General features: G+C 40.8%; 1 protein-coding gene across 1 annotated transcript in view; it reads left to right on the top strand.

Annotated features, from left to right (window-relative positions):
• The window catches only part of stat6 (signal transducer and activator of transcription 6, interleukin-4 induced), a 36,550-nt gene extending 9,914 nt beyond the window's left edge, over positions 1 to 26,636 (top strand). Inside the window, exons 2-20 of the mRNA XM_036533861.1 lie at positions 1,308 to 1,438; positions 2,398 to 2,542; positions 3,685 to 3,768; positions 4,620 to 4,809; positions 7,577 to 7,677; positions 9,083 to 9,231; positions 10,123 to 10,257; positions 10,516 to 10,692; positions 11,067 to 11,154; positions 11,458 to 11,580; positions 11,832 to 11,924; positions 12,305 to 12,508; positions 13,344 to 13,438; positions 13,815 to 13,948; positions 15,746 to 15,895; positions 16,188 to 16,251; positions 18,097 to 18,198; positions 25,400 to 25,495; positions 25,778 to 26,636. Of these exons, the coding sequence (XP_036389754.1) occupies positions 1,320 to 1,438; positions 2,398 to 2,542; positions 3,685 to 3,768; positions 4,620 to 4,809; positions 7,577 to 7,677; positions 9,083 to 9,231; positions 10,123 to 10,257; positions 10,516 to 10,692; positions 11,067 to 11,154; positions 11,458 to 11,580; positions 11,832 to 11,924; positions 12,305 to 12,508; positions 13,344 to 13,438; positions 13,815 to 13,948; positions 15,746 to 15,895; positions 16,188 to 16,251; positions 18,097 to 18,198; positions 25,400 to 25,495; positions 25,778 to 25,859 (2,331 nt within the window). The 5' untranslated portion in view covers positions 1,308 to 1,319 and the 3' untranslated portion in view covers positions 25,860 to 26,636. The remainder of the gene's footprint in view (positions 1 to 1,307; positions 1,439 to 2,397; positions 2,543 to 3,684; positions 3,769 to 4,619; positions 4,810 to 7,576; positions 7,678 to 9,082; positions 9,232 to 10,122; positions 10,258 to 10,515; positions 10,693 to 11,066; positions 11,155 to 11,457; positions 11,581 to 11,831; positions 11,925 to 12,304; positions 12,509 to 13,343; positions 13,439 to 13,814; positions 13,949 to 15,745; positions 15,896 to 16,187; positions 16,252 to 18,096; positions 18,199 to 25,399; positions 25,496 to 25,777) is intronic.
• The last annotated feature ends 288 nt before the right edge of the window (positions 26,637 to 26,924 follow it).

Below are 26,924 nucleotides of genomic sequence, written 5' to 3'. Positions count from 1 at the left end.
AATGTAGTTCCTATACTGTACTTTTTAAAATATATTAAATTATACAGATAAGTGGATGACTCCTACATGAAACACATATGACATCCTCCCTCACTGAGTTGACAAAATTCTAAGGCCGTTTTTTTATAAGCATCTCTTTACCCCCCCCCCCCCCCCCCCCCCCCCCCCCCCTTTTTTTTGAGGACAGTTTTATTACAGAAGTATAATGTAATATGTTCAAAATTACATTCACCCAGTGTCCCTCTTTCCCTCTGTGCTTCTGCCATCTCCACTTGCTTTCTTTCTCTTCATTCACTACCCCATAACCACCCTAAATTCACACACTGTCATAAAGCAATTTAGAATACTAAAGGAATTGTAAATCCTTTCTTCTGGTTGAACATTGACCCATCAAATATGGTGTCTGGTAGTTAGTATGTATCAGCAGATTCATGGTTTAAAAATAGCTACATCAGTTGTGAATTCGAATGTGGGAACTGTAAAGCAGTGTAAATTTAAGTTAAATATTAGTCTCAAGTTAAAAAGTCTAATTGTGAGGTAATTTTCCTGAGGTGTCATGAAATATATTTAATATGTATGAAAATACTCAGAATTAGTATTTTTACAGATATTTTGATTAATTTGGTTTTTTATTCAGTTCATTTTTCATAGTTAAAGAATACTCCTTGTGAGATTAAATGTTTCATAACTTAGTTCCTGGGCTCTTTTGATCCAAGCATCTCAAAGTAATTTATAGGGTGTCTGTGTGTGTGTGTGTGTGTGTGGGTTGGAGGGTGGGTGAGGAGGGGGCTTATATCCCCTACTCAGATGCCACCCGAACACTTCCATAATGGTCAGGTAGTCAATTATATCAATTGTATTTGGGCGGATTAGACATCTAGCCTGAGATGTTGTTCTTGAAACATTCCCAATCTAAGTGCCGTGAGATGCGAAATTACCAAAATGAGTCAGGAGTTTGGTAAAACAGCTTATCTGTAATACAGAACCTCCTACAGTCCAGTTTCCCCATAGCCATTCCAATCACTTTCCACATGGTCCAAACACATGACTGGCCACTTGCCAGTATGAGGCCACTTCCAGCATTAACCATATTTTCCTTTGAGGGCTCTGACTGAGATCAGCCTCACTAAGCGTCAGTCTTTTGGTGAGAAAAGATACAGAATCCAGTGGCAACTGTTTGTTGACTTTGTGGATGATAAAATCAGTGTCCTGTGGGAATGTCGGAATTTTGTTGGAACCCAAATGTACAAAATTATTAAATGTATTAAATGTCCCTTTTCCCATCTGTTTTCCTGTCGCCCTGTTAGCCCAGTGGCACAATGGCACAGTGGGCACAGGTGCAGTACCTGTCCACGCAGACCCTGAGTGAGCTCTACCCCTCCACATTCCCTATGGATGTCAGGTGCTACCTGGCCAACTGGATTGAAGAACAGTGCTGGTATGATCACAGTCAGACACACTTATGTCCCATATGTGTAATGTTTCTATTCTATATGGAATATCAATAAAACATGTACAGAGAGAGAGAGAGAACGAGAGAGACAAACAGATAAATGTAGAAAGAGATACCAAGACAGAAATAACCAGGAAAATATACAAACTGCAGCTGACAATTTACATTGACACACGCAGAGCGATATGGACACAGGAAGGCTTCTAGACAGATAGTAGATAAAATCAGAAAAAGAAATACTGACTCCAGAAAGAGATGCTAAGATCCCACAGTAGACAGAAACATAGTATCCATAAATTGTCCACTGGCCATTCTCCTGCTCAACTCGATATCTGCTCAACTCTTCTTTTCTCTCTTCTTGCTTTTGCTGCATCCAATTCACTGGCTTCCTCCCTACTCTTACCCATCCCTTATTTATGTTTTCTTTTTCTCCTCTCCACTTCCTTCCATTTGGCTCCCATCTCTCTTCCTCCTCACTGCTTTTGTCCTTCTGTCCTCCTTCTTACTACCGCCCCCTCTCTACCTCCCTCTTTCCCCCTCCGTACCTCCCTTTCTCCCCCTCTCTACCTCCCTCTTTCCCCCTCCATACCACCCTTTCCCCCCCTCTCTACCTCCCTCTTTCCCCTCTCTACTTCCTTCTTTCCACTTCCATACCTCCCTTTCCCATCTTCTCTATCTCCCTTTCTCCCCCTTTTTACCTCCCTTTCTCTCCCTCTCTACCACCCTCTTTCCACTTCCATACCTCCCTTTCTCCACCTCTCTTTTTACCCTTTCTCCCCCTCTCTACCTCCCTCTTTCCCCTTCCATACCACCCTTTCTCTCTCTCACTATCTCCCTCTTTCCCTCTCCATATCTCCCATCTCCCCCTCTCTTCTGCCTTCTTTCCCCCTCCATACCTCCCTTTCTCCGCCTTTCTACCTCTGCTCCTCTGTGTCTGTGTTTAGGGATGAGATCATGCTGGATAGTCCTGAGCGCGAGGCTCGCGCTCTTAGTCTCCTGGATCAAATCATCTCCTTCCTGCAAGCCATTGCCCAGGATAACCCCAACGTGGTGGAGAGAATGAGACTGCTACACATCTCTAGGAACATGGTAATGATCCTCACTCATGTTGTTAATCAGAGATGTGAACCTCTGCTCATGCTGTAAATCGGGGCAGCAACTCTCTCTAACCACTTGGCGCTTCTTTAAAATGGATTAATTCTTTTTCATGTGTGGATTCTGCCATTCTATCCACCTTTGCAATATGGGTGCTTATTAGTATGGGTTGTGATGCAGGCAGGCTCGTCAGATCATTCTGATATCAAGACTTCTGTAACCTGCTCTGGGAAAAAGGATGAAGGCCTTGACAAAAGTAAAAGCCTGCGGTAGCTCTCTTGGGCTATGATTTACTGCAAAAGTACTAAGGGATTCCTGTGATGACTCCATGATGAGGAAATGGCCTAGGGAAAAGGTGTGGTTTGATGAATCAACATTTGATTTGGGCCAGTTGATTTGGGTGTCCAACTACACACATTCTCTTGGAGGTAATTTTGTATTACTGGTTTTCTCCCTTTCATACACAAACAGAAAATTCATTTGCATCTCCAATTAGTACAGCGTGTGAAACTGTAACTGTAATGATAAATGTTTCAGAAAACAGTTCTACAATGCAGGCTCCCTTAAATCATCTTTTGACCTCATCTTGAGAGAGATTTAAATGGTCTGTGGGCCAGATTTAATGAGCCAATAGATACAACACAGAGAATTGCAGATTTATAGCTTTTGGAGTGGACAGTCAACAACCAATATACTGAGACTGGTTATGGAAAACTGGTTTCCCAGGTTGAATTTTAAGTGTTGTTTCATTCATGTAAATAAAATATTTTACCCTGATGTCAAAAAATTATCTGTTGAACAAAGTTGAAGAATTGTTCTGCATCTCATTAGCTTGTAGCTTCTCATTCTGCCAGACTTATCAAAGAGATGCCATCTGCTGCTGAGATGTCTATACTGTATTGCCTCTGTAAAACCCATTCATTCATTCAGTAATAACAATAGGGATCATTTTCTGTGGTAGTTTCTGTGAGTCCAGTGTTTTAACAGAGAGAGCATACACAGCATATGAATGTGCAGCTGTACATATGGCGAGCAGACATACTAAAAAAAACCACACACACACACACACACACACGTTCACATACGCATGGAGGCTGTTCAGTTGGGTTAACTGAAGAAATGTCTGTACTTTTCAGAATATGTACCGCTCCCAACCTCTCCAACTGGTGATGACAGTCCAAGAGATCCTGCAGAAGGAAAGAGCCCTGCTCAGTCAGACGGTACATTTCCCCTCACCCTGCTGTGTATGCTCCATTTACTCTCTTCAGTACCCACACCAACTTTCTCTCACTCTGGACTGGACGTTGCAAGTATAATACAATACATTATCAGTACTTTCATCTTGTACATGAACACGGTTCCCTGGACAAGGACTACTGGACAAGTGCCGCACCATAGCAAAGTTATCATTTTTATATTGTACTACTGCTTTTTCAGTTGGTGCACTCTAAGTGTTTACACAATACAAGCCAATGACATCATAGCTGCCAAACCAGACTTGTTCATGTGAATACAGGTTAGACAACAAAGTTTTGCTTGTTGTGCTAGTATCTCAAAGATTAGGTTGAGGTGTATATCCCTGAAAGTGAAAGTAAATAGTTGTCTTTTCCTCACTTTCCTCTTTTTTTGTATATTATTTTATGGTCAACTTTCAACAGTGTCCCAGCCTGGCATCTTTTCAGACGAAAAATAAAAGTCAGCACCCATAATGTACGTTTGAGTATTACTGGAAGGACTTCACCTAAGTTTGTTCATGGACGTGGGTAAACCTGGCCAGTTATTTCCTTACTTTTTTGGCTTAGATTAAAACACAGGAGATTTTGCCTGTGAATTGTTTTCAATTTAGTGTTTGGACTTTAGTCTGGATTCGTTTTCATTGACAAAACACTAACTATTGTTTTGGGTTATGGTCCTTATTTGTTCTTGGACTAGGAATGTATTGCTGTACAGTTGGTTTTTGTTGTTTAGAGAATGTCATGTTGCTATCCTTATGGCATCAGCCTTGTGTGTACTGTAGTACTCATGTGCGCTGGACCTTCTTCCAAATGTTGCCACTCACCTTTGGTTCCAGGTACACCCTCCTGCCCCCTCACCCCTTCCTGAGATGTCCATGCCCCTTGTGGGGGCTCAGAGAGATGCAGGCAACAGAGACGTGGACCTGCTGGTGCTCAAGGTGCTGGAGATCCAGAACTGTCGACAGCAGATTCACCAGCTGCAGGAGGAGCTGAACTGGGAGAGGGAGAACTTCGAGTCTGTGCAGGGTGAGATACTGTGTTACGCACTGTCTACTTCCATATGTAATGAAACCCAGGTTCAGTGACTCACCTCCCACACCAACAGGTGATATATACTGGGTTTAGAAAAAAAAGGAAAGTAAAATTTCCATTGCAGTCAATGGTGTCCTCTACACTACTCACAGCTAGAGGCACCCATTTGTCATTGCTGTGCTTCTATTTTTTTTTTGTCACAACCCTTCCTTCTTACCTTGACGGTACCTTGGAACACTGGGGATTGGCCAGTTGCAGAGAATATCAGACATTGTGACATTTGAAGATATCACTGTTACGATTTTTACGATTTACGATATAATCACCAAAAACATAAAAAGCTCTTTAATGGATGTATGTATGTGTATTTATCTTAGTAAACAGCAATGTGCATTCTACCTGGTCCTAGTTGTGATACAGTGTTGAGCTGTTGGTGAAAAGAATGCTTTCATTTCTGATGTGCTGGCTGAATGCAGCACACCACACTCAACAGCTGAGGGAGTGAGTGAAGTAGAGATATGCAACCATTTGTGACAACATGTTACCAAGTTTTGACTATGTAGGAAACAAGTTTCATCAAAACATGGGATTATGAAAAACCTTCATTCTTATGTTTGAGGTTACCAGTTTGCATGAAGGGGGTCAAGTATGGCAGTGACAGTTGAATTGGCACCTTACACCTTAAAATTATTTAAAAATAAGGCTAAAAAGATGTTTTTGAAATGCATTGTTTATTCCTTATTTCTTATATATATTCTTATATATAATGTCAGTCTAGCTTCAACTCTGTAAATAGTATAACAATTCATTTATGATTTATAAGCTGTTGCTTATGATGTGTTTTATGGTAGTATAACGGTAGGAATTTTTTAGGAATTGCCCAACCCCAAATTCATAACCCAAAATTACACAAATCCACTTGCCCTTATGGAATAGAAGCACATTAGCTTCTACCATGTCTTGTTCAAGGATACATATACTACAACAGCGTTCATTCATAATCTGTTAATATTATGGTTTTGGCCTGGTGCTAAAGATAGAATTCCTTTCTTCCCCACTGAAAAATCAATGAAATGGAAAGTCCAATAATTCTGTTTGGGGATTTCAGTATGCATTTACAAAACCCCCTGTCTGTCGGCTCCTTACCATTACTTCACCATTTCATTCTGGTTCAGTCCTCCCCTACTCACAAGGCTGGCAACCAGCTCCATTCACAAGAACCTGCACCATCAGCTGCCTCATAGTGACCCCATTTCAATTCCCTGACCATTACTGCTCCTATCTTCTGTCCATATTCTGTCCCACACTCAAGGTTATGTTCTGTCCATGCCTACACTCTCTCCCGCAACCTACTAAGATTTTCTGCCTTCCATCTATGAAGGCAAAATCTTGCATACCTGTGGATAGTGCAACATCCTCATTCATGTCATCACTTTGACTCGCTGTGTCTTGATTCACGTCCAAGCCTCAGAAGCCATCCTCTCCAAACCCATGGTTGAGTGATGCACTACATGTCAGCATGACTAAATTGCATTCAGCTGAACAGAAATGGAAAAAAAAATAAACCTGCCCACTGACCTCTCAGTGTCAATATTCAGAATTTTCCTCTGCTTTTTTATCTCCTAAGGCCTCTTATGAAAAGTAGCTTCCAATAACTCACTGAAGCTGTTCTCCGCCTGCTCCTCCCTACTCAACCCTCCCCCACTTCTACCCACTTCTGCCCTCATTGTTAATGTGTTTGCATCCTATACTGAAAGTGAAGTGACAGGCATCCATAACTCCCTCAAATAGCAGCACACGTCCCCAGTTACACTGTACCTGGTTTCAGAACCATTTCCAACTATTTCCGATAGTGAACTCCTCCTCAGTTCATACCTTGATTTTTTAGCATGTTCCAAAATTGAGGAGGTCAACGTTTTAATTAAATGTAAGCCATTTAGTTTGCTGCTGTTTTTCCACATTGTTTCCACAGAGCTTACTCCAACTCCTTTAATGGGGACCTCTCCACTGTTCTGCTGAACTGAAAATTACTTTGGAGAGATTGTGGTTGAAATGGCACAATTGCAGCTACACAAGTCATGATGCCAGTTCTTAAACTCTCTGATTTTTCTCAGTGTCATTTGGGCCAATATAAACAGACAGTAGACAGTATGTTCCACTGTAGTCAATGTTGAAGGCAACTACGCCTCAGGGTCAAATATGAACAAAACCAGGCTGAATAGTATTAATTATGCATATGGACCAGACAAGAAGCAAGCCAAAGATACTGTATGTACATAGACAAAGTATTTATTGTATGAAATATTCATAAAGGAATAACCATATATAATATATAATGTATGGATAAACACATTTGAACAAATACCTCCTGCAACCAAATAAAGTACTCTACCAAATTATTTACTGTCACAAGTGCCCTATGACATTTAGAGTGAAAACACAGAGCTTAGCAATGCGCTGACATAGGCTCTACCTGCCTCGGGTACCCATGTAAGCTCCACCTGCATTCAAGTGCTCACATACTGTAAATCTGCCTGGTCTGCCTGACAATTTCATTCTGAATCAGAAGTCACTGAAATGTGTTGTGATCGCCTTAGTACTGGTACAAACGGTCTTTGTCTTTGCTGTCTCTTTATACATTTTTTTACTTTTGCATGTCAGAAGGTTGTTTTTTTCTCTCCACTTTTTCATTCACAAATGTTTCATGGAAAATTACATGAGCTGATGTATTTTTCTGAAGAAACTGTTCAAACATTCACAGTCTCTCAGAGCAATGGCCTGGACCCCAAGACATTAGAACAAGTCAACAAACTTCAGAACCACATTCAACAGCTAGAGTTCAACGGCCAGGTCATTGCCAAGGTAACCGCACCTGCATGCTGTCCTTTGTTGCCATTTTCAGACTCCTTGTGATGACATTGCATCATGACAACATTCATTTGCTCTGTACTGTCTTATCATAGGCAGCTTATATATCTTACACTTACAGACTACCATCTTGAACACTGCAAGTAAACTTTATGATTCAGCCTCATTTACCATGTTGTTTTATCTGTTCATTAATGTGTCAATTTATAAATGTGCATACACCAGTTAGTTCATAGAGAGTATGCCTTGTCTCCAATGGTCAGCCTACAGACTAACTCTTGACTATGTGACAAATGATGACCGTCTCCACTGTCACTTTATCCCGTCTGAACCTGTCTGTAATTTTGCCAGCTTGGATAGCTTTTACATCCTCAGACAAATCTGTCCAAGGGTCAATTACAACATGCTAAAAGTGGCCGTGGCTCATTGATTTTCATGTAGGTTGAAGTAAATGCATTTGTAAATGAAAAAACAGTACTGTGACATATTGCGGATTTTTCCGTGCTTGTTTAAATACTCAGTTCCATTTATACAAGACCATTCAACACTGAATTTCAATTGAACATTGACCAAAAATAACAGCAAAAGATACAAGATACAATTATTTCTGATGTGAGTAAGTTAGGCGTGGTATAAGCATAATAATGCAACCAATGTTTGTGCTGTTGTAAATATATATAATGAGCAGTTAGTGGTTAACCATAATATATAACAACATAAACGTTAATGTTTGTGCAAATAGCTACACACAAATACACAATCCTGGCTCTATTTTAAAACCTTTAAGCTTATAGTTTAAATACAGTTGTGAATAGGTATATATAGATCGTAAGACTCAGTACAATACCTTCTTGATTACATCATGACTGCTAAAATGCTCAAAGTGAACTTAGCAACCTCACAACCTAGTCTACTTATTTTTCAGACAGCTTTTAGCCTTTATGATGAATATTACTTTACCGATAAAAATGAAAGGAGTTATTAGTCGTTGGCGTCTTTGTTGCAAATCACTGTGGTGCATGCTTGCCTGTTGTTCCATTTGTTGATGTAATGCTCTCCTTGAAATCACCCAATGCATGAATAAAAACACAACATATTGGATGAGCTGCACACTCATGACTGAACTGTTGGGAGAAAATGCAAGTGAAGAACGACCTTGGCATATGTAGTGCAAACTCCACCCATTTCAGACAGTGGCATAAGTGTGTAGCTGCAAGTGTGCTAATGTATTTATGCGAGTGTGTGTATGTGTATAGTGGATCCATGCTGATGTGTGTATGTGTGCACTGTGTGTGGATCTATGCTGGTGTGTGTATGCGTGTAATGGGTGGTGGACCCATGCGGGTATGTGTATGCGTATAGTGTGTTGTGGATCCATGTCAATGTGGGTGTTTTGTAGAAGCGTGTCCAGCTCCTGCAGGAGGCAGTGGTGAGTCTGGAGCAGTGCCAATCTCGCCTGATCCACCAGATAAAGTCATGGAGGAGGGAGCAGCATCTGGCCACTATTGGGGCACCATTTGATGACAACCTGGGACCTCTGCAGACCTGGTGAGACATGCAAGCACCCCCCCAACACACACACCACACACACACACACACTCACACACACACACACACACACACACACACACAAACACACACAGGTTCTTATCCTGCAGTGCTTGGGCCATGGGACGTCAGTTCATTTAAAATGACCTCTTGCCTGATATGGTGAAACTATGGAGCATTCCATAGTTGTGTTTCATATTTCAATTAATGCATTTCCTTTTGAAATAACAAAACCAACAAGAGGAATAATGAGCTGCTCCCAAAGACATGGCATGATAAGGACCCCATTGGCAGCCACGTCATAGAACATCTGCTTAGTGTCATTCATGTCCCATACTTCCTTAGAAAGCCACTGATCCTGTCTTAGCTGGCACTCTGCAGTCAGAATGCACATGCTCTGCAGAGCACTGGAACAGCGCCTCAAACGGTAGAGTGGAGGTTTGGGGCCTACAACTACAGAGATTTGCATGTTATTCATGGGTTTGTGGCTTTGGTCTGTAAACAAATGCAAACGGACTTTTGTCAACTGCTTGTGCCTGGTCTATTTGCATTTTTTACATTTATGTGAAAACTCAATAAAAATTCAGATGGTTTAAACAAATGAGTGGGTAAATATTTGAAATCTGTTCACAGTATTGTTTTAGTATTCCACAGGTATGAAAAGGAAAACTCACACTTGTTTGTGAGTGGACTAGAGTATAGGGTTGTCTTACTAGCAAACTCTACTCTGTTTGTCCTACACTGACCCTATGTGATATCCCACTTTCTTATCTCTTATGTTTTTCTCTACCTCTTTCTGTCCCTCCCTTCTGCACTCCCTGCCCCCTTCCCTGTCTCTCACTACCCCCTCCCTTACTCTCCAACGCTTCTCTCTCTCTTTCTTTGGCACAGGTGTGAGCAGTTACTTGGAGTGAATGTGAAACTCAGACAGGAAGTCATCATCATGGGGCGGGACTGGGCAGGTGCTGAGTCAATCACAGAACTACAGGAGAGGCTTGGACTTCTGCTCCAGACACTAATCCAGAGGTATGAGGAAGTTGGGGGAGAGTAAATTTTGCAACAGTGAAATCTGAAACTTGCGTATTTAAAACATGCAGTACGTAGGCTGACTTATCTCCAACTCTTCATTACAAATAAATGACTTTATCCCATAGTCTCCCACTGTTTTTTTAAGTTGCATTTTTTACCCACAGTTACTAAATGTTTATAAGGGTTTAATGTCTGTGGCCTTTTAGCCTCACATTCATCTAAAATGCCATCTCCATCCTTCTGTCCTCTCTCCAGCTCCCTCATGGTGGATAAGCAGCCACCACAGGTCATAAAGACCCAGTCTAAGTTCTCCACTACTGTGCGCTACCTGCTGGGAGAGAAGGTGGCTCCAGGAAAACCCGTGCTGCTCAAAGCCCAGATCATCACAGAAGCTCAGGCCCGGAACCTAGGCCAGCTTGGGACTATACCCACGTAAGGACTTGGTCACCACTCATTGACCAGTCCCTTTCACTGATCCCACAGAGACACTCTTAAAGTGACGTATGCTGACACTACCATACCCATCCCCACAGACACTGATGCTACCACACCAGTCCCAGATACCACCACATGGATCCACCAACAACACTGCTGCACCAGTCAATAATACTACCACACTGATCCTGAAAGACACTCATACTATCACATTTATACCTTAAAAACTGACTGCCAAGACAATCCCCAAAGAAGCCTCATATGGAGTATATCATGTTTAAATGATTATTCTCACAGAATAAATGACATATTTATATTTGGAAATATACATATATATATATATGGAAATTTCAATGTTGCTTATCTTTTAGGGAGAATGTTGGAGAGCTGATCAACAATACAGCCATTTTAGAACACAACACTTCCACCAAGAGCACTTGTGCCACCTTCAGGAATATGGTGGGTACTGCAGCCAGGCCTCTAATGCTTCCATGTGCTTGCACTGTTTTTTATGGGGGAAATTCCAGAAAATATTAGTGCCAGATTATGCTAGCAATAAACAAGACAAATGAAAGGCTGCATTGTGTGGGATATTTAATACCAAACATTCAAAAGTTGTTGGCACAATCCAAAATATTTTATCATAAACTTAAAAAGCAGGCAACTTCAGTCAAATCAGTTGATGAGTTTTTGTCTGGTATGTACTTTCTGTCCCTCTGTCTGTCTGTCTGTCTGTTTGTTTTTTCCCTCTGTCCTCTGCAGTCCATCAAAAAGATCAAACGGGCAGATAGGAAAGGATCCGAGTCAGTGACAGAAGAGAAGTTTGCCCTCCTCTTCTCCACAGAGATCAGCATCACAGGGTGTGACACGCCCTACCGCATACAGGTCTCTGTCCTTTGTCCACTGTCCTCTCTGACCTTTGTGAATGTTGCCCCCGTTCAGCAGGATAAGGGAACATTTTGTTCTGTTTTAGAAAGTGTTGTTTCTTGTGTCTTGGCACATTGTCAGATTTTACTTGTTACTATTAACAAGCACATGCAATGTGTAGTGATGCATATACCTGAAGTATGTAATGATATGTGTATGTGCAAATGCATAGTAAATTGTATTGATTTTTGTTTCCTGTGGCATCATAGATGATCTCTCTCCCCATCGTTGTGATTGTTCATGGTAGTCAAGACAACAATGCTTTGGCCACAATCATCTGGGACTGTGCCTTCTCTGAACCTGTGAGTCTACCTGTACATCTCTCCCTCTCTATCCCACTCTCTGTCCCCATCTTTCCCTTTCAGTTCAGTTTACTTCAGTTCAGGGAACATTGCTGTTATGACAAACATATTTTCCTAACACAAATGCTGAAATAACAAAAGTCATGGTTAAAAATCAAGAAACACTATTTGACTTTTAAAACAACACATCTGTATGAAAGTAACTATGAATAACAGGTCTTTGTTTTGGCAATGTGTCACTTCATATCCCTCAGTCTGAGACAAGCTTTGACATGCTGTACTGCCAGTGCCAGGAAATGACAGAACACACCCCTTCATTGCTTGTGTGTGTGTGTGTGTGTGTGTGTGTGTGTGCGTGTATGTGCTTATGCTCTTGTTAGGACCGGATCCCATTTGTGGTGCCAGAGCGGGTGCCTTGGAAACAGATGTGTGCCACCCTGGACAGCAAGTTCAGGTCAGAGGTGCAGACACAACGCAGCCTGGACCGCTACAACCAGCACTTCCTCGCCCAGAAGATATTTGACAAGCCTGACTTCTCTGGAGACTTCAGCAATATGCTGGTATCCTGGGCCCAGTTCAACAAGGTATACAGCATTATAATTATGGACAGCTACTGTTAAAAACCAATAAAATAACAATGATAATAATAAAGTAATGAAATTGTTGTATTAATAAGTTGTTATTAAAGTTCAGTTAAATTACTAGTTAAATGCAAGTTATTTTAGATGAATAATTACATACAAACACATGAATAAAAAATATGAAATTAAATAAACAAATGAGCAAATCAGTGTATTTGATTCATTTGTTCGAAGTGGCAGGCTCATATTATGGCAGCAGTTGATATGATCTGCTGATAGTGACTTTATGTTCTCCAGTTGCTTATTTGTTTTGGTTATCCAAGGACGACATTAGGAAGATAGGAATCTTATTACTGAGTCTATGGAAGAAGGTCTGTATGGCCTGGGTATGTTTGACACAATCTAATCAGTGATCATTTAACATTTGCATATTTAATTGAAACTTTAAATGAATGACTCCAGCTCTTAATTTCTCCTTCAAAATATCGCACAGAAGTCACTCATTTCCTGGAAAATTCTGTAACTCTTTGAAGAATAACATTTGGAAATTGCGTGTTTGGTTGGACTTACAGTCCCATACAGAAACAACCTAAATACTGCTTGTGAGGCAGATTTATAAATTCTGCATATGTGTAAGCAAATACTTTCCCAGGATCTCACAGAAATCATCCTGATGCTTTTTAATTACCAAATTCCAAGTTCAATACCACAGAGACAGAGACTGGAATGAAGCTAATGTATCAGCTGTTAGCCATGGGAAAGCTGCATTGTTGCTGCCTGCTGCTCACCACAAACACTGACCTCTCTCTATTTCTCATTTCCCTGGGGTATATCTCAGGAGGTGTTGCCAGGTCGGTCTTTCACCTTCTGGCAGTGGTTCGATGGAGTAATGGAGCTCACTAAGAAGCACCTTAAAAGCTACTGGAGTGACGGGTAGCTGCCCATCTATTTGTCTGTCCAGCTATCTTTGTGTGTGTCTATATGAATGTCTGTCTGCTCCCCCGTCCCCCTGTTCCTATCCTCGCCCCATCCCTCAATCTGTCTGTATTGAGATGTCTCTATTAATGTTACTACAGAATGCATAGCCACAGAGCAGTGTGAGGTATGTTAGTACAGGCTGTATAGTAACAGAGCAATGTGAGGTATGTTAGTACAGGCTGTATAGTAACAGAGCAATGTGAGGTGTGTTAGTACAGGCTGTATAGTAACAGAGCAATGTGAGGTGTGTTAGTACAGACTGCAAAGTAACAGAGCAGTGTGAGGTGTGGTAGTACAGACTGCAAAGTAACAGGGCATTGTTCTCTTTCAGGCTGATATTTGGCTTCATTGGGAAGCAGCACCTCCACCTGATTCTGCAGGACCGTCCCAACGGCACCTTCCTGCTTCGCTTCAGTGATTCAGAGATTGGAGGGATCACCATAGCCTATGTCGCTCCCACTGACAGTATGTCCCCCTCTCGGTGGGCCTTTATATCTCTGCCTGTGTGGGCGTTAGTGTGAGAATGCCTGCTACTGCAATGACCAGACGTTCCTAGTCCATGGTTGGTCGCATGCATATGCATGACGTACTTGTAGACCAAATTTCCATTTCAGGAGTTATTTACCACAAAAATACAAATAATGGAAAAGAATTTACCCTGTAACCCAGAACAGTGGATGTGAAAGTTTTTGGTCAGCAGACCCCTAGTGCTTAGTGTGAGGTGTACCCCATCCCAGTAGTGACTCTGTCATTTTTATTTTTATTCTAGTAGCTAAGTTGTAAACATATTCTGTTTCTAGCCTTGAGACGAGACTTCTATATTTTCCAGCAGTCTGTGTCCCCTCAGGTCAGGCTCTTAGTCCTTAAATCAAGGAAAACATTCAGTCCTGTTCGGTTAACGTAACTGGCCTGGTAGAAAGCACAGAATCAATTTATGGCCAAATAATAAAAGGAGCAGTCGGCACATTATCAAATCAGAAGAGGAACTGATGGATCTGTTATATTTTGGACCTGGTTTAGTCCTTCCTCCTTGTGCTTTAGCTTTTAAATAACTAATTTAAGTGTTGTTGTCTTTCTTATATTTCTTAATTTAAGCAACCACTGAATTTTTAACATTTTTAAGTCATTTAAAAAATCAAATCACCTTCTGAGCTCACAGGATTAGGATGTTGGCCTGGAAGTGCTTCTGTGTGATCAACTGAATCCTATGAATGCCCTCCTGTGTGACAGATAACTAATTAATACCATATTTAAATTCACATGTGAGAAAGCTGGAAGTAAATTCAAGTCTTTGGTTATATGAAGGTTATATGAAATGATATAAACTTAAAACCTTTATAAAATTATAATTATCTCGTTAGTAATGATCATGTGTAGATTAATAGCTGTTATCAGTTTTTGAGATTGTATTTACGTAGAACACACGTGGCCAACCTGTGACCCCAAAAGTTAGCCTGGAGAAAAAAATTCAATTATGAATGAGATTATGATTTGATTAAACCTGTTATTACCAGGTTCTGTGAAATACATAAAATGCTATTACAATATAGACAGACATAAGGCACATTTTAGCAAGGAGTGGGCAGGGCCTGTCATATCTTTAAGAAGCTGTAACATAGTGCATGTAAGGCAAAATAGCGATCACATCACCTCCCCTTGTGGGCACGGGTAGAATATAAATGTAACAAATAAAGCAGCTTCAATATCCAAAATGAATAGATGGATGGACAGGCAGTTGTCTAGTAAATACATTTAGAATTAATAGGTTTTTAATAAAATTAGAAAACAAGTTCACTGTGGCACTTTGACAATGATACTTTTGAATCCTATTATGAGTCTTGCAAGCCAATCCCAACTAAGAAGCTGTCATGTTTGCTGGCCTATTAACTAATGTGTTTAGATTAATACATGTCTAATTAAATTTTAACTGTATTATATATTTGTATTATATTATAAGACATTACATTATTATAAGTGTTAATATAACTTGCTTGTAATTAGTGGTTTGGTCACTCATAAATAGCGAGTGGTAACAGAGTTCATTTGTAATTAGTGGCTATGTAGATTATGTATTATTTATATCCTATATTTGTTGAATCAACAGTTCCCATAAGACACCACCATACTGGAAGGTTTCTGCTACACAATGTTCAATTCAACATTGTTATTATTTTACAAAGCTTTAAGTAAGTTTTGTATATTGAATGCATCCTATATATCATAAAAACCTCACCTTTATCTGCAATTCTCCCCTCTCTCCAGATGGGGGCAGGAAAATCCAGAACATCCAGCCTTTCACAAAAAAGGACTTGGAGATCCGTTGCCTGGGTGACCGTATCCGTGACATCGAGCTCATCACACATGTGTACCCAGACTTACCCAAAAATGACTTTTTCAAGAAATATTACACAGGCAAGCCTGAAATAACCAAATTGTGTTCTCTGTTCTTTTTTCTAATTAGTGAGGGAAACTAATTCCACTATTTAAAAGAGATAGCAACTCTTGATTTGTTTTCACTTTTACCCTGGCACAATGTGTCAAATTAACTGCCGTTGAGTTCTCATGAGAACATACTGTAAGTACAACCAACTGGTGATCATGTTTTCAAACTGCAGCTGCTCTTTTTCAGACAGAAGTGAATACTATGTATTTCAGTCCAGTTTCATTGTTACTTAGCCCTCTTCTTTTTTTCTGTTCGATCTAGATGATCCTCTGCCTTACAGCCATGGCTACATTGGAGTCTCCATTCAAACTAAAGTTGTAGCAGGGTAAGCTGACCTGCAGTGGCGGCAGGTGAGCTGGAAACAGGGGTAGCGGAAACATTACCTTTAAATCTATCATTACTTTCAACCTGTTCCCCTTTATCCTCCTTGATTAACAATAAAACAAATAATTCACAGAATAATTGACACCAACTGTAAATAGAGTAAGTGATTATGCTCGCGAAACAGCACAGATTGTCTATAGTTTGTTTGCTTGCGAAAGCTACAACGTGAAATTGTTCAATTAACAAGGATGGCATTTATCGATGTAAATTACATTAAATGCTCATGACACATCACAGCTTTTGTCAGGTCTGTGTTCTAAACCGCATTGTTCATTGCACTCAACCTAACCTGAAAGTTTATTGTCAGTAATTTAAATCGGTTAACTAGATGTAGCTCCATTTTGTAATTTGAATTTTTTTAACACAAGAAAGCTATAATTTGAAACATTTAAGAGAAAGCTTTGGAAGATTACTTGCCACTTAATTATTCAAATTGCCATCCTTGTTATTTTGAGCATTTAAAGTAATGTAAAGATAAAGGGGAACAGGTTGAAAGTATTGATATATTTAAAGGTAATGTTTCCGTTACCCCTGTTTCCAGCTCACCCGCCACCACTGCTGACCTGTGAAGACATTCCATAATGATCAATCATTGTAACACACTTTATCAGGAAAGGCATCTTTCTGTCACATGCAGCAAGGAGTTGACACCACAACTGTAGTGACATCACTGATATGTAATGTGGTATAACCAAGGAGGTGTATAGAAGGAGAAAGCACAAACCCTAAACCCCTTGATCTGTGTTTGACGTGTGTGGGGCTTTTGCAGTGTGGACTTTTATCACCATTTAGATTGTGACTGGATAGTACAAAAGAAGAGAAATGACAGCCTGCTCATGATGGAGATTGACAGTTCTGTAGAGAAAAAGAAGAAGCTGACGGGTCTGAGAGGGTGCTCGATAAAGCAACATTTTCATGGTTAAATACTGATCATACGGATCCAAGAATGGAGCATTGCATTCTAGGAACAATGAGACACTGAGTGGTAACGAAAGAATGTAGCAGGGGGGTTGACACTGCACTCTTTCCCTCTATAAATCTGTTTGTGTAAATAAGGTTGTACTAAAGATGACAACCAATGAGGGAGGGAAATAGAGGAGATATAGATATAAGATGAGTCACAAACAAAAAAAACAGCAAGATCATACAATATTCATTACAAAATGACTACCTCAGAGTGAAAAATAGTTGATGGAATAAGATTAATAGGAGACAATGTTATTAATATTCATTTAAATTAATATTGATTCCATATGAGCTTCAGAATTAGACAATGGCACAGACACACTGTGATACAGTATGTAGTTTAGGTGTGTCATAACAGCAAGAGAAATATTGGGCTGCAAATAATTATACTGGTGATAATATAGTTTGTTATGATTGTGTAATTATTTGCAAGAGCTTGTGTCATAGTATCACAGCTTTCATTAGCTAAAGTAGAGAACACCTGGCTGCTTCAGTGTTACTTTGGAAAAAAATCAGGCTTGTCAGGGAGCACTCCATGATGCTGCAGTGCCAACTGTGTTTGATATTCATCCAGAGACTTAAAGCAAGTGCAATCAGAGACTGCAGATCCTGTTTCCTTAGTTTCAGCTCGGTCTGTCTCGGTCATTTTAAAAAATGATACAAGATTTTTTTTTTTTTTTGCCGACTCAATTTTCTTTTGGAAAGCATAGGGTGAAACTAATGAAACTAACTAAATGACAGTTGGATAATAATATTGTCATACACAGTCTGGTATGCTGGGGCCGGTGTGTATATTGACTGTGGTGTTTGTGTGTTTTAGGGAGAGTGCATCCTCCCCTTCCTCAATAGTGCCCCGTAGTGAGACTCCACAGGACACCCATATTCGACCCCAATATCCTTCCGGTCCACTCTACCCCAACCTGTAAGTCACAGTCAGATACACACACACTCACACACACATCCCTGATTTGCAGTTGTACAAAAAAGTGTACAAATCTGGTGCATGAAAAAGCAAAGAGGAAGGAACCACTGAGAAATTAATGATGTTACTAGTTAGAACCACTTTAAATTACAGGTCATTGTAATTTTCTTAAATGTCGGAATGGATATGCTGCTAGATAGCTAACTATATAGGCAGCAATACAATGATTCTGGAGGATATAATTTTATCAGTTTAGTTTACAGCAATATTTGATCCTACTCCAAACATTTTCCATACAGCACAAACAATGAGGATACCTCTGAAGTAATTTACAATGTAATCAATCACTGAAAAACAAACAGGGGCCATTAATCTCTTTACCATGAACTTACTGTCTGCTCATTGATCTATGATTGTCAAGGTGAAATGAAGGGAATAACCCTGTGTACACCCTGTACACATTCACCCATGTGGGCATGCACACACACACATGCACACAATGATATACACATACATACAGTGGGGAGAACAAGTATTTGATACACTGCCGATTTTGCAGGTTTTCCCACTTGCAAAGCATGTAGAAGTCTGTAATTTTTATCATAGGTACTCTTCAACTGTGAGTGACGGAATCTAAAACAAAAATCCAGAAAATCACATTGTATGATTTTTAAGTAATTAATTTGCATTTTATTGCATGACATAAGAACATAAGAAGATAAGAACATATGATGACGAGAACAGGCCATTCGGCCCAACTAAGCTCGCCATTTCTTAATTAAAGAGTATCCAAAACTGCATCAAGTCTAGACTTGAACACAGCAAGGGTCTCTGCCTCAACTACATGACCTGGCAACCTATTCCATGTATTGATAACTCTTTGTGTAAAATAATATTTCCTTACATCAGTGCGGAACTTACTCTTAACTAGTTTCCATTTATGTCCTCTTGTTTTACAGACTGAACTCACCCTAAAGAATCTATTATAGTTAACCTTATTGATTCCTTTTATAAATTTAAATACCTCAATTAAATCACCCCTTAGCCTCCTCTCGCTTAATCTAAATAGGTTAAGTGACTTGAGTCTTTCCTCATAGCATTTATATTTCATGCCAGGAACTAATTTAGTTGCCCTTCTTTGAACCTTTTCTAAAGCTTCAGTATCTTTTTTATAGTGCGGTGCCCAGAACTGCACACAGTATTCCAGGTGCGGTCTGACTAAGGCATTGTATAATTTCAATATAACCTCTTTAGATTTATACTCAATAGTTTTGGCTATATATCCCAGCATCCTGTTGGCCTTTTTTACTGCTACAGCACACTGCTTAGATCCTGTTAAGCTTGGGTCAACCATTACTCCCAAGTCCTTTTCAAATTGAGCACATTCTAGTTTTTTTCCACCCATGAAGTAGTCTTGTTTAAGGTTCTTATTTCCTACATGCAAGATTTTACATTTATCTAAATTGAAAGTCATCTGCCAGGTATCTGCCCACTTTTGGATGCTGTTTAGGTCTTCCTGTATTATTTTAGTTGATTCTATACTGTTGGCTAGACCCCCTAGTTTTGTGTCATCTGCAAATTTTACTATTTTACTTCTAACCTCTGCATCAAGATCATTTATGTATATAAGAAATAGCAAAGGCCCCAACACCGATCCCTGCGGGACTCCACTTCGTACAGGACCCTGCTCCGATACAATTCCTCCCACAGTTACAGTCTGCTTTCTATTAGACAGCCAACTTCGAACCCACTCGGTGATGGCTCCTGTAATTCCCGCCGATGTCATTTTCAGTATGAGTCTCTCGTGCGGAACTTTGTCAAATGCCTTTTGAAAGTCAAAATAGATAATATCATAAGCCTGGTTTGAGTCCAGACATGCTGTAGCTTCCTCAAAGAAGCCCAGGAGGTTTGTTAAGCATGACCTCCCTCTGCGAAAACCGTGTTGGCTATCATTTAGAACACCATTTCGTTCCAGGGATAATAGCAAATTATCCCTAATGATGGATTCCAGTATTTTGCATGCGATACAAGTTAAGCTGACAGGCCTATAATTTCCTGGTTCAGTCCGGTCTCCTTTCTTGTAGATAGGTACTACACTGCCATGTTTCCAGTCATCTGGTATTTCTCCAGTTTTAACGGATTGCTTAAAAATAACTGTCAGAGGCTTGTAAACCACCTCTGCTAGTTCTCTGAGAACTCTTGGATATATTCCATCAGGGCCTGCTGCCTTATTTGTTTTAAGTTTTTGAAGTTTATCTAGTACTTCTGCATCATTTAAATCAATTTCCTCTATAAGTCTCTGAGAGCTGACTGCACCTGAAGGCATATGCAAAAACACTTCACTAGTGAAACTCTCCACAAAGTAACTGTTTAGTGTATCAGCAATAGCTTTGTTATCGTAAACCATAACCCCATCCTTATTTTTTATACCTCTTATTTCATCCTTAACTATCCTTTTTTGACCATAATATTGAAAAAAAACGTTTAGAGTTGCTCTTTGCATCTAGTGCAATTTGTCTTTCATAACATCTTTTGGCTTCCCTTATTTTTTTCTTAACTTGAGCTCGCATATTACTGTATTCAATCTTATTTCTATCTGAGCTCTCCAACTTATATTTTCTAAATAATTTCCTTTTTTGTGTTAAACTGTTCCGCAGTGACTTATTCATCCACTGTGGATGCTTCTTTTTCAGTTTTCCTTTTCTCACTTGCGGAATGAATTTACGCTGTACATCCAGAATAATCCTTTTAAATATGCACCACATTTCTTTGACAGTTTTACCACCTAGAAGAGGTACCCAGTTTATATTCCTTGTATAATCACGCATCTTAATAAAGTCAGCTTGCCTAAAGTTGAATACTCTAGCATTGGAGAATGCAGACTTGACTTGCCAAAAAACTTCAAATGTAATTGAACTATGGTCACTTGTACTGAGTGGTTCCCCTACCTCAATACTGCCGATTCTATCAGGATTATTACACAGAACCAGATCTAGGATTGTGTTCTCTCTCGTGGGTTGAGTAACAGACTGTATCAAAAAACAGTCATTTACAACATCCAAAAACTCTTCCTCACATTTACCTTGACCTGACACAGCTTCCCAATTAATTGAAGGGTAATTGAAGTCCCCCATTACTATTGTCTCACCCTCCTGACATGCAAGTTTAATGTTATCAAAGAGAGTACTACTGACATTGCTATCTGAGGCTGGTGGCCTATAGCATACTCCAACATTCAGGCCTTTTTGATTTTCCCCCAATATCTTAATCCATAAGTCTTCACTAACACCAAGGGACTCCATTCCTGGTATTTCCTGAGTATTAAGATTATCCTTTACATAGAGAGCTACGCCTCCTCCTCTTCTATTGATTCTATCTTTTCTTAGTAGCTTGTATCCCTCTACGTTGTACTCATCCCCATCCCCTGGATCAAGCCAAGTCTCTGTAATCCCTACAACATCAAAGTTACTATTACTCATAACGGTTTCCAGATCGAGAATTTTATTTTTTATGCTTCTAGCATTTAAACAGAGAAATTTCAGGGTACCATGTGTGCCTCTCCTGCCCTCTACCCCCGCCCCCAACTGCCCAGAACCACCTCTATTACAGTGCTGTTCTGACTGATTTACAAGCATCGTTTCCTCTCTACTAATAAGATATTTAGCCATGGTGTGTTCTATTCCGGCAGTCTGTCTATCCCTACCCATCTGACTGTATAAACTCCCTGCCCCCCCAAACCCTAGTTTAAATAACCCTCTGCTACCCTAAGCATACGCTGGCCCAGTGCAGCTGTACCCCTCCGGTTCAGGTGCAACCCGTCCCGCTTGTACAGGTCACCCCTGTTCCAAAAGGAGTCCCAGTGCCCCATAAACCTGTACCCCTCTTTCCTACATCAGGTTTGTAACCACGTGTTAAACCTCCATATAAAGGCTTGCTTCCCTTTGCTTGCACGTGGTACTGGTAGAATTCCAGAGAAGACTACCGTGGAGGTTCTGCTCCTAATCTTCCCCGCTAGCTCAATAAATTTTTCTTGCAGAACCCCGAACCTACCCTTTCCTATGTCATTGGTTCCAACATGGACCATGACCACCGGATCCTCCCCCGCTCTGGCCAGGAGCTTGTCCGCGCTCTCCAGGAGGTCTCCGACCTGGGCACCAGGCAGGCAACAGACCATGCGAGACTCCTTGTCGCGCGAACACACTATGCTATCTACCCCTCTAATGACTGAATCCCCCACTATCACCAACTCCCTTTTCTTGGAGGATGAGGCCACCTGGGTGCCCTGGGGCTCTTCAGTCCTCCCACTCTCAGGATCGTGGGTCAACTCGTCCTGCAGTGGCGCGAAACGGTTGGTCACCGCAATCTCTGGAGATACTGCCCCTCTTGGAATTTTGTGCCCCTTTCTACGTTTACGCCCTACTGTAACCCAGCTCTCTCACCCTATCTGGTCTGTATATTCCCCCCCTACCCGGCTTGGGTGAGCACACTATCTCTCTATAGGGCGTACTAATCAGTTCCTGGAACTCTAACAATTCAGGATTACTGTGGAGTCCAGCTAGTTGGGCCTCGAGATCAAGAATCTTGTTCTCCAAGTGCTCAACAAGTCGGCAACGGTCGCAGATGAACTCATTCTGGAGGTCTCCCTCCAGAAATCCGATCATCCGGCAACTCTCGCACAGTTTTGGCCACATTTTTTCCCCTAACTGTAAACGCTTTCCCTAAATAAGGATTTACTGCCGAGACAGAATTACCAGCTAAAAAAGTGCTAAAAGCACCGAGGTGGCTCAGAACAGTCAGAAGGCAGAAATCAAGCGCAAGAAATGCCACTTAGCCAAAATACAATAAAATTACGTTTACAGTTCAGCAAACGCGCAGACGCGCTAACACAACCAGAATCAGAATATTCTAAAATCTGACACTGAAAAATAGTAGAAAAAGGTAAAAAAAGTGAACCGGCTAGTTAGCTAAACTACCCGAATAGCTAGCTAAAGTGTGCTGCTTAATTATTTAGAGATTTGCTCCTGAGAGGGCGAAAAACCACAAAAAACCTCTCGTCGGCTAGAGCCGAATTAGCTGCGACGGAGGAAAAAAAGTGGAAAATTCCCTCACTGTCCCCTAATGGCAACAAAAGATTCAACTTTAAGAGCAGATCAGACCTACCTTATGTAATAGCTTGGTAAATAGCACCAATTTTTATTTTTGTCCGATTGAATGTAAAAGCACAGAAACCACTCCACAAACACAACACCAACAAACACAGCACAAACACAGCAGGAACTCGTCCAAGCTAGAGCAGTCGAGCAAGAGCAATCGAGCAAGAGCAGCCATCAAATATATAAGTATTTGATACATCAGGAAAACAGAACTTAATATTTGGTACAGAAACCTTTGTTTGCAATTACAGAGATCAGACGTTTCCTGTAGTTCTTGACCAGGTTTGCACACACTGCAGCAGGGATTTTGGCCCACTCCTCCATACAAATCTTCTCCAGATCCTTCAGGTTTCGGGGCTGTCGCTGGGCAATACGGACTTTCAGCTCCCTCCAAAGATTTTCTATTGGGTTCAGGTCTGGAGACTGGCTAGGCCACTCCAGGACCTTGAGATGCTTCTTACGGAGCCATTCCTTAGTTGCCCTGGCTGTGTGTTTCGGGTCGTTGTCATGCTGGAAGACCCAGCCACAACCCATCTTCAATGCTCTTACTGAGGGAAGGAGGTTGTTGGCCAAGATCTCGCGATACATGGCCCCATCCATCCTCCCCTCAATACGGTGCAGTCATCCTGTCCCCTTTGCAGAAAAGCATCCCCAAAGAATGATGTTTCCACCTCCATGCTTCACGGTTGGGATGGTGTTCTTGGGGTTGTACTCATCCTTCTTCTTCCTCCAAACATGGCGAGTGGAGTTTAGACCAAAAAGCTCTATTTATCTCATCAGACCACATGACCTTCTCCCATTCCTCCTCTGGATCATCCAGATGGTCATTGGCAAACTTCAGACGGGCCTGGACATGCGCTGGTTTGAACAGGGGGACCTTGCGTGCGCTGCAGGATTTTAATCCATGACGGCGTAGTGTGTTACTAATGGTTTTCTTTGAGACTGTGGTCCCAGCTCTCTTCAGGTCATTGACCAGGTCCTGCCGTGTAGTTCTGGGCTGATCCCTCACCTTCCTCATGATCACTGATGCCCCACGAGGTGAGATCTTGCATGGAGCCCCAGACCGAGGGAGATTGACCATCATCTTGAACTTCTTCCATTTTCTAATAATCGCGCCAACAGTATTTGCCTTCTCACCAAGCTGCTTGCCTATTGTCCTGTAGCCCATCCCAGCCTTGGGCAGGTCTACAATTTTATCCCTGATGTCCTTACACAGCTCTCTGGTCTTGGCCATTGTGGAGAGGTTGGAGTTTGTTTGATTGTGTGGACAGGTGTCTTTTATACAGGTAACAAGTTCAAACAGGTGCAGTTAATACAGGTAATGAGTGGAGAACAGGAGGGCTTCTTAAAGAAGAAGTAACAGGTCTGTGAGAGCCGGAATTCTTACTGGTTGGTAGGTGATCAAATACTTATGTCATGCAATAAAATGCAAATTAATTATTTAAAAATCATACACTGTGTTTTTCTGGAGTTTTGTTTTAGATTCCGTCACTCACAGTTTAAGAGTACCTATGATAAAAATTACAGACCTCTACATGCTTTGTAAGTGGGAAAACCTGAAAAATCGGCAGTGTATCAAATACTTGTTCTCCCCACTGTATATATGTATGATGCCCACAGCAATCACTCTCTTCATTAGGTACCCCTCAGAGAAATCCCATTCTGTCCTATTTAGGCATCATGCAACCGTACATGCATGGAAGAACACAGTGTAGCATGCAATTCCTCACAGCACAGTGCATTACAGCACAACACAGCACAATTCATTACAATGAAGTATAATGCAGTGTAGCACAATGTATTGCAGCACAGTATAGCACACTGTATTCCACTATTGCACAATACAGTGTAATACAATAAAGTATGGTGCAGTGCAGGTTTTGTAAAGCAGTGTATTACAATAGGGCATAGCATGGTGTAGTATAGTAATGTACAGTACAGCACAGTTTAGTAAGGTTTCGTATAGCATAGTACCTGTATAATTTAGTGTGGTACAGCACACTTTAAGGCAGTACAGCAGTGTACTACATCATGTGTCTCCTATGTAGCCCACAGTTCCAGCCCCACTACCCCCCTGACATGGAGGTCCCAGGAGTGCCGTACCCAGACCCGCTTTCCATCAGCCCCTTCTCCGTATCAGACATGTGAGCCTCTCTGCTCATAGCATAACATACAATAATATTCTGTATCAGTGTGCAAACAACTCTGTAGTCTCATTTGTGACAATTGCAATGCTGACCCACACCTAAGAATAAAAACTGACAAAGATTTATCTTTTCAATGAACTGCAGCAACCAAGATGATGGTTTATCTGGTGCATTCATTAGACTGATGAAGCAGCTCTTTTTGTAGAGTTGTCATTTGGATGTGCTTAACTGGATGTATTGTTGGTTGGCTTTAAAGCAGCTTCTTTACTGTCTCCCCAGGGCTCCGAATAACCCTGCCCCAGAAAATGAAATGGAACTGGAAGATTTTCTGGACCCAGATATTTATAAAATGCCACAGTGATGTCATTCCCCCTTCCTTAATTTAGTTACAGTCTGTGAATCGGCTCCTATCAACAAAATCAAACAAATCATCAAAAGAAGCACCCAATGGAATACAGAGGACCGAGTCACAGGAAACACTTTTTGCCTGTACAGAAACGCTACTTTTTTCTTTTCTTTCAGTCTTACTTCATTATAATATCTTACACAGGTGTACAATTACCATCATATACAAAACCTTGGGGGTGCCCTCATCATGGTGGCAGAGTCGAAAGCAACGTTTGGTTGAACTCTTGTGCTTGGACACATTTATGCTATCTGTTTTGGAACAAGGACAGCAGACAAGATCCATATTGTTCTATGAGCGTCCTCTGAGCCAACACTTCACCTAACACTTCACCTAACATACATGGACCAAAGCCAGGAAAGCAGTGGCGGCTGACATGGAATAGGATAAGGCTGAGGAAATTTACATTTACATTACATTTATTCATTTGGCAGACACTTTTATCAAAAGTAACTTACAAGTGAGTTAGAGTACAACACGAGCAAAAAATGGTACATTGTAAAATGCATTTTTGTATTTAAAAACAGAAAAACAGGAATGTCAATATATGGCAGAGTTCATGGCCCCCCGTTACATTCCATTTTACAGCGATTGTGAGTTAGCATTGTACAGTATTTTAGTTTATTCTTTTTTTGTTCACCACTTCATCTATCTGCTAGAATGTGCTCCCTACATACACACACACACAGACGAGTGACAAATTAAAGGAAAACCCTGAATAAATGAGTGGAGAAACATAATGAATGCTTCCACACAGGTGTACTGCATGGTAAAATTAAGCAATTAACATCCAATCATGCTCTGTGGCATGTATAAAAATGCTGAGCAGGCCCAATTCATCTCGATTTTGGATCAAGATGGCAAGAGGAAAAGTTCTAAGTTACTATGAAAGAGGGTTCATTGTTGGGGCACGGATCGCAGGAGCGTCAGTCACAAAGACTGCTCAACTGGCTAGTGTTTCAATAGGAACAGTGATTAAAGTGACATCTGCATTTAGATCTGTGGGAAAGACATCAGTAA

The sequence above is a fragment of the Megalops cyprinoides genome, chromosome 7 (assembly GCF_013368585.1).
Source record: "Megalops cyprinoides isolate fMegCyp1 chromosome 7, fMegCyp1.pri, whole genome shotgun sequence".
Classification (NCBI taxonomy): Eukaryota; Metazoa; Chordata; class Actinopteri; order Elopiformes; family Megalopidae; genus Megalops; species Megalops cyprinoides.
The sequence above is the reverse complement of the archived record's forward strand: the minus strand, read 5'-3'. Positions and strand labels throughout refer to the sequence as shown.